The sequence below is a fragment of the Netta rufina genome, assembly GCF_964035555.1.
Source record: "Netta rufina genome assembly, chromosome: 1".
Classification (NCBI taxonomy): Eukaryota; Metazoa; Chordata; class Aves; order Anseriformes; family Anatidae; genus Netta; species Netta rufina.
In genome coordinates, this window is record NC_140123.1 from 103,554,746 (window position 1) to 103,567,783 (window position 13,038).

Below are 13,038 nucleotides of genomic sequence, written 5' to 3' on the forward strand. Positions count from 1 at the left end.
AGAGTGTCATCCACAGACAATCTCACAATGCTAGATACTTCAAAAACTATACAATGTGTTCAACACTTACAGTATCTTTTCTCTGTAAAAATAACTTAATTTAAGTCCTCATTGTAGGTTTTTAAGAAGGAAAAGTGATGCAAGCTTCTTCAGGGACTTATGTTACTAATCCTTGTCTTTGCTGCAGATCAGAGACCGTCTATGAGAAATACCATATATTACCTGAAGAAACAAGAATCATCTAGAAGAAAAACTTATAAATTCTAAGGAAAAAGTTTCTTGAGCTTAAAACCATTTGAGTTGTCTTGGTTTTCCAACCTAGTTGGGACATCTTTGCTCTGAAAAATTACTATAAATAAGTTTATCCATAGACTTGAAAATTATACCGTCATGGTAGTCCTTCTATGACTAAGTCTAACTATCTTGTTTCTTTCTGTGATCATTCTGCTAGCCTACATAATGAATTCATTGAGCTCAGAGGATTGTCAAGAATCATGTTTTTACAACGTGTTATTGATGGTGGTGGTGTTTTTAATAATGTAAAACCAGCAAAAGAAGCCTGCTCTTAATTATTTTATTTATAACATAGATGGATTTCTCTCACTCCTGGTATCTACTAACCAGACGTGCTTGAAACATATCTTGTCAACAACATAACATAAGCCCAAGTGTAGATTTAAATGCTTCAGATTTCTTTTAATCTTTGAGATTTGTGTGCGTGATGCTGTTTGAAGGGATTTAATAAAGTCACTCAAGATAAAGTCTTCATCTCTATGTTCTGAAATACTTCTCAATACAGTTGTTCTTGTAATTGTTACTGGATTTGAGTGAAGGGAATGCACGTTGGTTTACATGATAACTGAATAAAAATCAATTGGCAGTTGTTATTCTGGAGCTTATCTCATGATTTAAAGGGGAACTGATCATTTAATTATGAACACCTGTTTCATGTTTACACATATGGTCGCTTAGGAAAGGTGGAATCATGCTTGCTCTGTTTCTTCCCTCCATGAAAAGAGAATAACCTCATTTTTCTTTCTGGGCTTGCAAAAGATGGTACTCTGTGCAAACACTTCCACAAGGGCTAAAATATTAAAATATCATATATATATATCAATGACAGTAGGTCACTGAGGGAGACAAGCTTCTGACAAGGATTTATTTTTCATTAAAAAGATCTTCATGAGCTATTGTAGAACAGTCTTGATTCCAGACAGTGTATTTTATGTATAACAGCCTTCTTCATGGGAACTAGCTGATGACCTCTCTGACCTCAAAGCCATCCTCAGGGCTGGGTGACTTTGGGCAGGCTTACTTTTCCATGCAATTTTCCAAATTGTTCCTACAATCAGCATTAGCTCATAAGATCTTTAAAGAGTAGAAGAATACTCTTTTTGTCACTAATTGATTATCCTGTAGTTTCAGACATTTTTTTCTAGTGCTTGTCTCCTGTAGTCCTACTAGTAGCACTGTAAGTCTTGGTCATTAGGGAAAATAGGCAGTGGTTCTGATACTACTCTTGGCTGGTATACTTGCCTGAAGTCCTAAGGCTAAGAGAAGACTATTATCACATTAAATTATCTGTTTTTTGATTTTATGTACTCTGAAAATTCAGAAATGGACTCCAACGGGCATGCATTCCAACCAACACCAATCAGAAGAAGATATTTTGCACTAGGATATCCACTTTCCTACTGCTTTCTGGAAGAAGATAGCTTGTGTACCTGAGGACTGGGTTTGACATGTGCTTTGATTACCCAATAGGACAGTAACAACCTTAAAAAATATAATTTGTCCTCGGGGCAGTGAAGAGAGAAGCATCTTATCAGCTCTTATATAAGGCAGATTCTTTCCACCATATTTTCTGCTTGTGTCCAGAAGGGTTCTGAGGTCCCCTCTGCTACCATCAGCCTAGCATTTCATAGCATGGGATCATAAAGCAAACAAGATGACTGCAGTACTTATCACCACCAAGTCATAATGAAACAAACAAAACAAAACAAAAGAAAAACAAATCACAATGAAGCTCTTGCTAAGCTCTCACACCTGAACTACTCCTTGCATGCAACTTCGTTGTCTGAATATTATTTACTGGGACTGTGGCGTTGAACATTTTAGGCCAGTCTGTAAAATGGCTTCAACTATTGTCAGTTCCACATTTATGTGGGCCCAAACCATCCTTCCACCTGCATGATGTTTTTCTCCATGCCTACTCACTTGATTCCTAATTTATACAGTTCATCCCTCCTTGTTGAGCAAACCATATCCTGACATGAACTAGGAACATATAATTGCATTTGCTATTTAGTTTTCAACACCTGTTATAGCCTTTAAGGGAAATGTAATATTGTCTTATTAAACCTTATCATGTAATTTTAATAACCATCTTCTGGGCTAGAACAGAAACAGGAAGATAAGACCCTTGGAGTGTTTAAATCAGTGTTTTACTGACCATGAAAGACACTATCTTCACAACAATCACTAATTAGCTTACACATCTCACTCCATGCAAGAGAAGCCAGCTGTACATGATAAATGTGAACTGTATAACTGTTTAACATTAAGCTTTGAATTGCATCTGCTGAGATACGTCCAGTGTTTTTGGTCAAAGTACTTCTGGCTTAGGATTCAGGACCCTTGCACTATATTTTCAGCATCACCCAAAATAGGTATGACACCACTGTAGAAATATACAGGTGCATTCACTGTTTACAAAGTCTTTTGCTGATTTTCAATGTGATTGTAATTTATTTTTTTTTTTTATGTACCAGAAATTGTATGAATAACACTGCTACCTCATTTAGCTTGTGATTTAGTAAAAGAGCAAAGGTTGCTGCTTAGATCAAATCATAGGGGAGGGAGGAAGGGAAAGAGAAGTGAGATCTTTGAGATCTCTGAGATCTTTTTCTCATCTTCTGCTCCTGCTTACAGTCATCTGGATATGGCATGGCTGAGATCAGTGTGAGGGAATGAGGTTTACCGGTGCTGTCTCCTGTGACTGTTCCCTCGATCTGTGTCACAGGCTGGGAAGTATTTCAGTTTTCTTAATTCTTAAGTCAGATCTCTGAGCACTGGGGTGACACTTTTTTTTTTTTTTTTTTTTTTGTACTTTCAAGAAGAGAAGCTTACAAGTAAAACTTAAAATCCATAAAACTGTGTGAGGAGAGTGTCAGTAGGTTTCACTGCTTTCTCTGTAGGTGAATCCCTACATTGTAGCCTGCCTATGGCAATTCTAAAATGTTTTCTTGGTTTTGGAGAAAATTACAACAGTTCTTCTACATGTTCTGTAGCTGCCACATGTCCCACCTTTCAGATTGTTCCAAAAATATTCCTGGATTCAGTCATATGTCCTGACATATTACCTTGTGCCAACAGGACCTGTTCTACCTACCCACATGGTAATGAACTTGGCTTTGACAGGAATCCCATTGTCATGGACAAAAACTAAGGTGAAAGATTAAATAGATCTAGGAAACTTCACATAATTTCTCATTTTCATTTCTACACTGTGCTCTAAAGGAAAAGTTTGCATTTAAGACTCACAATAAAGACTGGATATTGTGTTATTGGGTGTACTGCTCAAACAATCTGCAAAACAGCCAGGCTTAAGTGATAAACCAACTCACTTTTCTTTCACTTTCTAGAATGCTTGTTGTTAGTTTTAGAAGTTAGACATCCATAATAAACATTAACCAAGCAAAATCCATGTGAACTCTTATGTCGTATTAGTCTGAGATTTTATCATCCTAGGGTTTTAGTAACTTCTTTTTTTTTTTTTTTTTTTTTTTTTTTTTTTGAAAGACCAGGTAGAATTGCCACTAAAATGCAGGTCACAACCTTGTGTCTGTAAGTCAACATTTCTTTGCTAGGAAGATCAAGAAGAATTGAGTTTCTGGGTGCCAGAAATCAGAGGACAGCATATGACAAAGGCACAGGAGCAATAACACAAGCCAGTGTGGTTAAAGAACAGAGGAAGGATTATGCTGTCCATAAGCAGATGGTCTACACTTGCCTCTTTTATCAGATTCATGAATCTGGGTCCAAAACGCCACGGCTTGTGTCTGTGACACTGCAGGGAGCTGACAGTCATTTGGGAGGCACGCTGGGAGGCCACTGCTACCATGTAAACAGCGTCGTACATCAGAGCTGCTTCAGTCTGTGTGAAGAGAAAAAAAAAAAAACACAAACAAACAAACAAACAAAAACCCATACACAACAGAAAGTGTTTATTTAAAGTTCATCTTTGTGTCCAGTCCCTGCTTTTCTCTACTGACAACCATTCTCCTGAGCTGCTAGTATGGAAGAGGCCTCTGTTTCCTTGTTTACTTCCTTTGCACTCCATGGAAATCTGAGCTATAAGAAAACATGGTGATTTTTTTGTTTGTTTTGTTTTTTGGTTGGTTGTTTGGTTTTTGCTTTTGCAGCTCATTTGTGAGTATTTCCAGATGCACACAGGGAGGAAAACACAGGAAGGAGCTTGCAGGTAGCTGTGTGTCATGGAGAGCAGTTTTAACAAGCCTAAGGTGATACATAGCCCAGGTCCCACCTTTCCAGGAAAATCAGTCCCACCAAGCATCCCAAAGGTATTTATCATTTCTAAGTGTCTACTGCCCTCAGGGATCCCAGCTTTTGGCACAAATGGGTGAAATGGCTCTACTGAGCTTTGGCCATAGCAATTCCCCTGCCACACCTGGCATGCCACCTTAGAGGAAGGTGACTTGTCATTTTGACGTGCCTTGGTAATAAAGTTGAACTTCTACATCTAACTTATAGTTGTCTAAGACAGAGCAGATGAAAATACTCCTAAGATACCAAAATATTACTACAGTCATCAGATGCTTGTTACATTTTGTTTTGTTTTGAGAATGGTTTTAGTGGTTTAAAATAATGCCCAGTAAGCCTCAGACAATATCACTCACCTTATCAGCCTTTGTCACCGGGAAGTTTTAGAAAAATCTCACCTTCACCTGCATTGCATTTCAGTGCTCTGGTGTGCGAGGTGGGAATGTCTGTGTTTCACTTAATGCACAGGGATTGTAAAAATGAAGTGCTTACATTTCTTGAAAAGCTACTGAATAATTAAGGAAGGATCTTAAAAAAAGGCAGTAACTGGAGATGAGAAAAACTGGCCTCATTTATATGAACTGCAAAGCTAATCCATTTTTATTCCTTTCCCGTGCAATTCCCTTGGGAAATTAATAGATTTGATTCTTTGTCTGTTTCATTTACCTAAGTACATTACGACAGCATCAGTCTTATCAGCATTGGAAGATTTTGCTGGCAATCAAATGTGATCTGAATTTATCAACTAATCTTAATGTACTGCAGATGAGGAATCGCTCTTGAAACACCCATCAGAATCTGCCTGGAACAATGCTCCCACAACCCAAGCTAATTGAAAATCTTATAAATGACGAGGCAAGAAGGAAGAGACAGCAACAACTGTTCTCAGTGTCAAGAATCTTTAAACAGATACTTGTTGCAAACAGACCCAGTGACTAAAGGCCTGATCCAAAATCCCTCCATGTCAGTGGGAAGTTTTTGATTAATGCCAGTGGACTTGAGATCATTTTCTTTTTCTTCGATGGGAGAGTTGTCCATTCAGGATTGAATATTACATGAGTGATGGTCTGTGTTCAAGTCCTAGTGGTCAGATTCAAGTGGATCTGGAGATGCTTGCTGAAAATGTTTCCATGCATACCTCACTTTGCATTACTACCTGGGACCACCATTGCTTTTACTTGATGACATGGTGCATCCTGCATGGTTGGTATGTTGGGCAGCACTGCCAGGGCTGGCAGTTGGAATCTCATGCAACTTGTTAGTTATCCATCCTGCCATGCAGCAACTGAGAGGTTAGGTTATATTACCTCCTGCACTCATTTGTTTCTGCTCTCATTCTTGTTATGTTTTAGGGCTTGGGGTAGCATTGAGAAAAAAAAAGGTCACCCCATTTTCTGAAGCAAAGTGCCTATATGTTGACACCTGTGATTCTGCTTAAGAAGAAAGGCACTAAGAGATAGTCCTGGAATTTGTCTTTCTGATTTTGATATTCTGTTTAAATTATTGCAAAGAAATTCTAAGGTATTAGAACAACTATGCCTATGTGTGTAATTTGTGCATAAAGTGGGACATGAACTCAAGACTGCCTTGGTCATGCTCTGCTGACCTCCCACAAGCTCAGATCAGGGTAAAAAATATAGCATGAGCCTGAAAGAAGAAATACTGTAATAACAATAGGACATGTAATCCTGATCTTATAATGTGCAGCTTGTCATAGCCTTACTGTCTAATGAAATATAGCAGTACTGCATCTCTCCATCAAACTGAATAAGCAGAACTTGCTATGAATATTTAAATGATCACATCCAACGAGGAGCATGCTTTCCTTGGTATTCCTGCTGTTTCACAGCATCAAGGACACTAAAGTATTATAGAGATGAAAAGAAAGGTTTAAGACTCTAGCAAGGACTTCGTTTTTCCTAAAATTCTAGTTTTATACCTAGGTGAATGTAGGTGAATAGCTAGATGTGAATAGCTACTCTTTCATGTCTTGTCTATTTACATCAGAAGCTCCCAGAGAAACTTTTCTCCCCTGCTTTGGATATCAGTAAGCAGAATAACACTACTGAAAAAGCTCTTTTTTTTTTTTTTGAAATGCTAGATAGCACACATAATGCATTTCTCTTCAGGATGTCAGGACGCTTCAGAATTTCCCCTGCAATCATCTGCAATAAAGTCTACTTCGTATCACCTCTAACACCATCCAGTATACAAGACACATTATCTTATACTGCAAAAAGATGGCAACCCTTTACCCCACAAACCCAAATGGAGTCACACAGTCTGTGTAATTGTTCCTATTCTCTCCTTTGGTTCATGGGGGAGTGGTAGGCAGGAAATCCTGATTTCCTGGCTTGATGATACCTTTCATTTATCCTTAAATTATATCTTAAGAGCCAGAGTTGCTGTAGATGATGGAAATGAAGGGAAAGGGCACTTTTCCAATTTAGAAATGCTATTAACTGTCCACATGTACAATATCTTTCCCTGCAGGTCATAAATCCTATACCTGCTCTGAAAGTTTTTATTTCCTGTTATGTTCTATACTCCATCCAGAACGTTAATGGAGAAATGAGGCAGCAGTATATACATTCAACAACAAAAAGATGAATGGTGTAAGCTGGATGGCACTGTGATGGAGAACTGTTATTCATCCCCAGAGCTTCCCAGCAGTGGCTTGTCACATGGGGAAGTACAACAGTGGTTAATGAGGCAAATGCATTCCTGTGTAGAATCACAGGAGAAGAAATCTGTTTTGGGGATTCTGTTTTCCAACATTTGCTTTATGAATGGAAATGCTGGTGGAATTGGTTCACCTCCGCTAGTATAGAGTTGTAAAATGTGCTGTAGACATCACTGCATCATAGCAGTCATTCACTTACTGTCATCATGCCATCAAGCAGTCCAGTCTCTGGTTTTGGTGGTGCCTGCAGACGCTCCATTGACCATTTCTCAATGACTGATGAAACCTGGGGATTCTCAATGTTGAGCAGACGAAACCCTGTCATATTTACTCCACTGTATCTGTAGGGTTCCAGGTCTAATGCAAATAGATCCTAAATCATCATTAAGAAAACAAACAAAACCAGATGTAGCATTTTTAAAGCAAGATGTTTGGAAGGTACAATTAGGCCAAAACCGTATTTGATTTTTCAATCCAAAGCTTAAGTGTACTTAAGTGCTGTGGGTTTTTTTTGTTTGGTTGTTTTTTTTTTTTCCCCATGTGAACTCTCTGCTTGCCCTCAAAACCTAGTCACGACCACTTGTTATAAATCTGAATAAACCAAAGCTGTGTGAAATTTATGACAAACCACATATCTGCTTTGTTGGAATGTAAAAATCAGTCCCCCACAACAACGTTATTTTGCAACCAACCCGCACAACACTATCTAATTTTAATTTAAAACAGTCCTCCAGCAGCACTACAGCTCTGTCAAACCAACACGAGGAATTAGTTGGCCAACGTCGAGCTTATTTCTCAACTTGGGAAAGGAAAAATCCGAAAGATGTCTAGAGCAATACACTTTTTCTGCTTATGAACCCCATTTTTCTCCTGCCTTGCCTGCTTCAGGTGACTCGCTGCCAGTATGCCTAATGGACGTGTCAGACCAGTGCGCAGTAACTCTGTGCACTGCAGTGCTTGGCGTTTACAGGCTGGGAAATAATGGATATTCTAAATGGCATAATTGTGTGGCGCATTCTGCTGCTAGATTTATCAAGCAGTGGGAAGATGCTAACTGCTTTTTAAAGCCTGAAGGCTGGTTTTTCAAAACAACTTTTTGTTGATCCCGGCAAGCCAGTAAAATGACAAATGTGGTGGTCATGGTTTAATACCACAGTAGCCATGAAAATGTCAGCATTTACAATACCAAAATGCTGAGATACCACCAATGCTGCTTACTGCTTGTTCTAATGTATGCTCCATGCTACCTTCTGTATACTGTTTTTCTTGGTCACCATTATATGTTAGATTCATTGCTATTGTATAAAACAGTATGATCCACATTAAACACTAAATTTTCACATTTTTCTTGGTGTCAAAATGGGCTCAGAAGAGTGCTATTGCAAACTACTACTTCAAATTCCAAACAGTTTGAGAGTCTTTTCTGACTAATGAATTGATTCGTGGATTCAGAATAAATTTTCACTTCCACATAAAATTTTATATGGAATGGAAATAAAGATTAATCTGATGCACATGAACTGACATAATCCAAATGTCTAGGATTGTTCTAGCAATATTGGCTCTTGGCTGTCTTTCCAGTCTGTCATGCGAATAGATCTTAAACATGGATTAAGTTATATGTGGTATGTATGGTAAAATGTAGGAATAATGTGTCTGAAATTAATATTCATAGATTTTTACTGTAAAATAAAATTTAATGTTTTTATTTTCTTATCAAATTTCCCAAGTGAGATTATAAATATGGGATTTTTTTGTTGTTTTTTGTTGTTGTTGTTGTTGTTGTTTGTTTGTTTTTTGTTTTTTGTTTTTCTATATATATGAGTAAACATTTTAGCTATGACCTGTGCTTGTCCAACATGTGCTAAGACAAAGTACACATCTTAACCCCTGAATTACAGTCTTCTTTTTACATTGTACTCAACAAAAATAGCTTGGAGGGACAGGGTCAATGCAATAGACTGTGGTGGTCTTTAACTAGCTAATAATTAGGTGATGCTTTTTAAGCTAGGTAGAGAGAGACTGAAGGGCAAGCTCACATACTGTGCAGGATGGGGGCTGTACCCCACTGCCTGCAGAAGTCTTGATCTCAGCACCACAGCACAAAACTTTAAACTCGTGACTCCTGGTATACTAAGGAGTGTTAGTACTCATTCTCCAGGTGATTCCTTGAGTAATTGCAATAAAAAACACCGAGGGAAAGGCTTTACTTGGCTTTTCTGCAACATCGAAATTTGACTCCTAAATCTCCAGTGTTTCTTACCAGTGTAGTAAAAAAGTAGTGGTAGTATTCAGTCATCATTCCCATGGAGAGAATCTGTTGAAAGAGATTAAAAGTTGAGTGTACTTTACACTAGACACTTTCAGTATACTCCACTGTCTTTTGAAAAGCACGGATTAATCTGGAACAATACATTACAGGTTATAAAAGCTTGATTACAATAAAATCTACATTTTTCTTCAGGAGCAAAAAATAACATATTTGTATGTAAATGATGTTTTTATCACCTCTACTCAGGAAAGAGATTAAAGATTGCAAAACTTCTAGGACAAGAAAAATGACTGGCGATAATGAGGAGCTGATTTTTTAAAAGTGAAATTCTTTAGTCTGCAGTTTAGAAGTGTTAAAAGGAAATTTACTAGCAGACAATGAAATTTATAGGAAAAAGTGCTTAGATGCATTATTTTTGTTCTACATTACCATGTGAGAGCAAGACACTTGGTGAGTGCTCACTGAAGTAAACCAGAAACAAAGAAAATAAGAAAACTTCTTTAAATGCCTTTTGTTCCACCTGGGGAATTCAGGTCTGCGAGAAGTTGTCAAAATAGCTAGTAGGAACGGATTTTGGTTCCAGAATAATTTTCCAGAGTCAGACGTTTTTAAGACTTTTACCTCTGCGAGGTAAGGTGGTGTTTCTGTGGCAAGGATGCCATTTAAATGCAAACTGACTGACGACACTGGGCAGAAAAGGAGGAAGACTTTCTTCCCAGCCCTCACATTGCAGTGGTGCTTTAAGGAAAGTTCTAGGCGGATATGTTTTTGCTCCAGCTCTTCTCCAAAAATTGTTGAAAATGCTTACATAAGATACCCCTGATCACATGTACGGGGATGCCCTACACTTCCAGCACAGCATCACCTATGCTTATCACCACATCCACACATGTTGTTACTGTGACGCAAACATTTTGCCCTCTCTGGGATTGTGTGAAGTGGAGGAACAACTGTGAGCTAGGAAACTAGTGGAAAATTCATCGTCGTGACAGAAACACGGGCAAAGGTTAAGTGTTATTCAGTCTGGATCAGAGTAAAGTAAGCACGTACTATTAATAGTGTTTTAGAACACTTTCAGCAGTGCCTGAATAGCTACTTGAAAGACAGGGGAAAATAATATGATTTGGCTTGCCAATATTCTTTGCCTCTGAAAATCAGTTGCGTGATTGTGTATGGAAATTCCTTACATAAAGAAAGGAAAGAACCTGAACCTTTTAAGCTGCAGAAGATAATAATCAGTGTTAATCACAAACAACGAATCCATTTCCAGCCACTAAAAATCAAGCCAGAAGGCAAGTATTTTATTGAAACACTCCATTGAATTTACATGTCAAAATTGCCTTTTTTATTTCTTATTTTATTAATCCTCTTCTCTTCCATTTCTTAGAGTTATTTTATTACCTGTAAAAATGAGCACTCTAGCAATCATGAAGAGTGATGTTCCTTCCCTATTTATGCACAGAAAATGATATATAGCAGCATCAACGTAAACTTCTGCATGCTGTGTTTCCCAGTGTCGTGGTTCCGCTCGAGTGGGCAGCCGAGCTCCACCACAGCCGCTCTCTCACTCCCCCTCCTCAAAGAGGAATGGGGAGAAAATATGTGAAAAGGGCTCAAGGATTGAGATAAGGACGAGAAAATCACGCAATAATTATTGTAACGGGCAAAACAGACTCGGCATAAGGAGATAGTAAGATTTATTGCCTACAACTAACAAGCGAGAGAAGTGAGAAAACAAAGAAAAAAAAACCAAAAGCACCTTCCCCCCCCATCCACCCTCTTCCACCTCCTCCCCCCGAGCGGCGCAGGGGAACGGGGAATGGGGGTTATGGTCAGTCTACAGCACTTCTTCTCTGCCGCTCCTTCTCGGTCACTCTCGTCCCCTGTGCTGTGGGGTCCCACCCACGGGATGCAGTCCTTGATGAACTGATCCGGCGTGGGCTTCCCACAGGCAGCAGCTCTTCCAGAACTGCTCCAGATATGGGTCCGTACCACGGGGTCCATCCCTCAGGAGAAAACTGCTCCAACCTGGCTCCCCTACGGGCAGCAGCTCCTGCTGGGTCACCTGCTCCTGCGTGGGCTCCTCTCCACGGGCTACAGGTCCGGCCCGGAATCTGCTCCGGCAGGGGTCTTCCACAGGCGGCAGCCTCCGTCGGTGCAGGGCCACCTGCTCCACCGTGGTCTCCTCCACGGGCTGCAGCGTGGAACCCTGCTCCACCGTGGTACTCCATGGGCTGCAGGGGGACATCCTGCTTCACCATGGTCCTCACCACAGGCCGCAGGGGACTTCTGCTCCGGCGCCTGGAGCACCTCTCCCCCTCCCTCTACACTGACCTTGGTGCAAGGCTGTTCTCTCGCTCCCGGCTGCTGTGTGGCGCAGCGTTTTTTCCCTGTCTTAAATATGCTCTCACAGAGGCGCAAAACAACATCGCTTATTGGCTCGGATCTGGAAAACAATGGGGCCATTCCCAAACATGGGGCAGCTTCTAGATCTTTCTCACAGAAACCACCCCTATGGCTCCCTGCTACCAAAACCTTGCCACGTAAACCCACTACATTCCACCCCTCGCCTCTGTTAAAAGCATATTTAAGACTACTCACAACATACTCTTACTTTACAATTATCACAACAACCTTCACAAAATTCACTTAAATCAAAACGAAAAAGAATTCACCACACCAAAATAAACATAACATCATCACAGCACCGACAAGGTGGACATTTTACACACACACCACCCCTCGTCCCTTCACCACACTAACATCTCACAGTTACTGCTTTCTTAAATTCTTCACAACTTGTACATTCCTAACCATCATCCTGCACATATTTTTGCCCGTTACTTCTACTAACTATCATCCTTATCTCAAATTCCTTGTGCCCCACGTTGGGCGCCAAAAAAAGACTGTCGTGGTTCCGCTCGAGTGGGCAGCCGAGCTCCACCACAGCCGCTCTCTCACTCCCCCTCCTCAAAGAGGAATGGGGAGAAAATATGTGAAAAGGGCTCAAGGATTGAGATAAGGATGAGAAAATCACGCAATAATTATTGTAACGGGCAAAACAGACTCGGCATAAGGAGATAGTAAGATTTATTGCCTACAACTAACAAGCGAGAGAAGTGAGAAAACAAAGAAAAAAAAACCAAAAGCACCTTCCCCCCCCATCCACCCTCTTCCACCTCCTCCCCCCGAGCGGCGCAGGGGAACGGGGAATGGGGGTTATGGTCAGTCTACAGCACTTCTTCTCTGCCGCTCCTTCTCGGTCACTCTCGTCCCCTGTGCTGTGGGGTCCCACCCACGGGATGCAGTCCTTGATGAACTGATCCGGCGTGGGCTTCCCACAGGCAGCAGCTCTTCCAGAACTGCTCCAGATATGGGTCCGTACCACGGGGTCCATCCCTCAGGAGAAAACTGCTCCAACCTGGCTCCCCTACGGGCAGCAGCTCCTGCTGGGTCACCTGCTCCTGCGTGGGCTCCTCTCCACGGGCTACAGGTCCGGCCCGGAATCTGCTCCGGCAGG

At 40.5% G+C, this 13,038-nt stretch overlaps 1 protein-coding gene across 2 annotated transcripts in view; it reads right to left on the reverse strand.

Moving 5' to 3' along the window:
- The window catches only part of GRIK1 (glutamate ionotropic receptor kainate type subunit 1), a gene marked incomplete at both ends in the record, with an annotated part of 166,806 nt that overhangs the window by 49,290 nt on the left and 104,478 nt on the right, over nt 1-13,038 (reverse strand). For both annotated transcript variants that reach the window (XM_084284305.1, XM_084284304.1), the window contains 3 exons: nt 4,013-4,156; nt 7,446-7,619; nt 9,510-9,563. In XM_084284305.1, the coding sequence (XP_084140431.1) occupies nt 4,013-4,156; nt 7,446-7,619; nt 9,510-9,563 (372 nt within the window). The remainder of the gene's footprint in view (nt 1-4,012; nt 4,157-7,445; nt 7,620-9,509; nt 9,564-13,038) is intronic.